This window comes from Phalaenopsis equestris, unplaced genomic scaffold, assembly GCF_001263595.1.
Source record: "Phalaenopsis equestris unplaced genomic scaffold, ASM126359v1 Scaffold196853, whole genome shotgun sequence".
NCBI lineage: Eukaryota > Viridiplantae > Streptophyta > Magnoliopsida > Asparagales > Orchidaceae > Phalaenopsis > Phalaenopsis equestris.
Genome location: NW_018216802.1, coordinates 1 through 1,691, shown reverse-complemented (window position 1 = coordinate 1,691; position 1,691 = coordinate 1). Strand labels below are relative to the sequence as shown.

The 1,691-nt window shown below is 52.5% G+C and overlaps 1 protein-coding gene across 1 annotated transcript; it reads left to right on the top strand.

Annotated features, from left to right (window-relative positions):
• The first annotated feature begins 89 nt into the window (after positions 1 to 89).
• Positions 90 to 1,658, top strand: LOC110035223 (4-coumarate--CoA ligase-like 5). The gene is made up of 2 exons (XM_020739456.1): positions 90 to 1,265; positions 1,407 to 1,658. Exons 1-2 carry the CDS (start codon positions 276 to 278, stop codon positions 1,611 to 1,613), a joined length of 1,197 nt encoding a protein of 398 aa, XP_020595115.1. The 5' UTR covers positions 90 to 275; the 3' UTR covers positions 1,614 to 1,658.
• Positions 1,659 to 1,691: the final 33 nt, after the last annotated feature.

Genomic DNA, 1,691 nt, shown 5'->3' with positions numbered 1-1,691 from the left:
TTAGCATTTATTTTATAACCTTATATATTCTAAATTCTTTAGATTTTGTTGATTTCCAAATACATTATAAAATAATCTGGCTAGCCCCGACCATTACCTGTTTGTTGTTGTCGCCAATAACATCTACGATCATCTTTCTACCGTCGTCACCCACCCACCACCATTTGCAGCCACAACCACCTACCCGCAGCAAACAACTGGCCACAAGTGCAGCCACCGAAAAACCTCGCTTTTTGTAGTCCAAACCTGCGTGTAGCAGTTTTGCAGAGTCAGTCATGGCGACCACGCCTGCGCCGGAGATTGACCCCAGAAGCGGCTATTGCATTGCGACGAAGACATTCCACAGCCTCTACCCTCGGTTCACTCTTCCGTGCGAGTCCCTCCCACTCTCAGTAGCTTCCTTCGCTATATCCCTCCTACCCACCCCTCTTCCAACTAACCCCGCATTCATCGACTCCGAATCTGGCCGCTCTCTCAGCTACCCGGAATTCCTCTCTCAAGCTCGAGTCCTTGCAGCCAACCTTCTATCCCGCCTCAGCCTATCCCCCGGGGACGTGGCACTCATCCTCTCACCCGCTCGCCTCGAGATTCCGATCCTCTACTTTGCTCTCCTCTCTATCGGCGCTGTACTCTGCCCAACTAACCCTTTCAGCACCCCTTCCGAGCTTTCCCGTCAGATTCACCTCGTTCGACCGAAGATTGCCTTTGCTATCTCCGCCGCTGCGCCTAATCTTCCCGATTCTCTCCTCACGATTCTCATAGACTCACCCCGCTTCCAATCACTCATCCAAACCCCTAATTCCCCTCTCCCGCCAGCACCGGTGGTCAGACAATCGGACTCATCCGCGATCCTTTACTCGTCCGGTACGACGGGGCGGGTTAAGGGAGTGGTCCTCACCCACCGCAACCTCATCGCGCTCCTCCACTCTGCAAAGCTTGAGCGGGACCAGCCGGCGGTGGTACTCTTCACAATTCCATTGTTCCACGTCTTCGGTTTCTTCATGCTGCTGCGGATGGCAGCATCGGGGCAGACGTCAGTGCTTACGGAACGGTTCCATTTTGCCGCGATGTTGCAGGCAGTGGAGAAGTATCGCGTAACCTTTATGCCTGTCTCGCCACCGCTCCTGCTGGCAATTTTGAAGTCCGATGAGGTTGGTCGGAGGGACCTCTCATCTCTGGAGTCTCTTGGATGTGGCGGTGCGCCGCTCGGCTGCGAGGTTTCGGAACGCTTCCGCGCTCGCTTCCCTGCCATCCAAATCATCCAGGTTTCTACCTCGAAAACGAGGAGTTTATCAAAACAGCGTATCGAAAATTTGCATTGGACGGCCCTTATATAATTATAATTGTGAGTTGGATTTTAGCTTAGGGTTTCTTTAGTTTTGTGGTTTTGTTTTTCTCTTTTATAGGGTTATGGGCTTACCGAGACGGGGGGCGGGATTACAACTCCGGTAGCGACCGAAGTGTTGGGGTTGGTGGGCAGGATCTCGGCGAATCTTGAGGCGAGGATTGTAGATCCAGATTCGGGGGAGGCGTTGCCCCCGGGCAATAGGGGTGAACTCTGGCTTCGTGGGCCGACCATTATGAAAGGTAGTTCCTTGTTTGTTCTATGTTAGCAGTGGCCTAAATTTCGTTGTTGATAGTTGAGAGAAGCATTGGATTTGGGGTTGGATGCTGCATATGAAAGAGCAGCT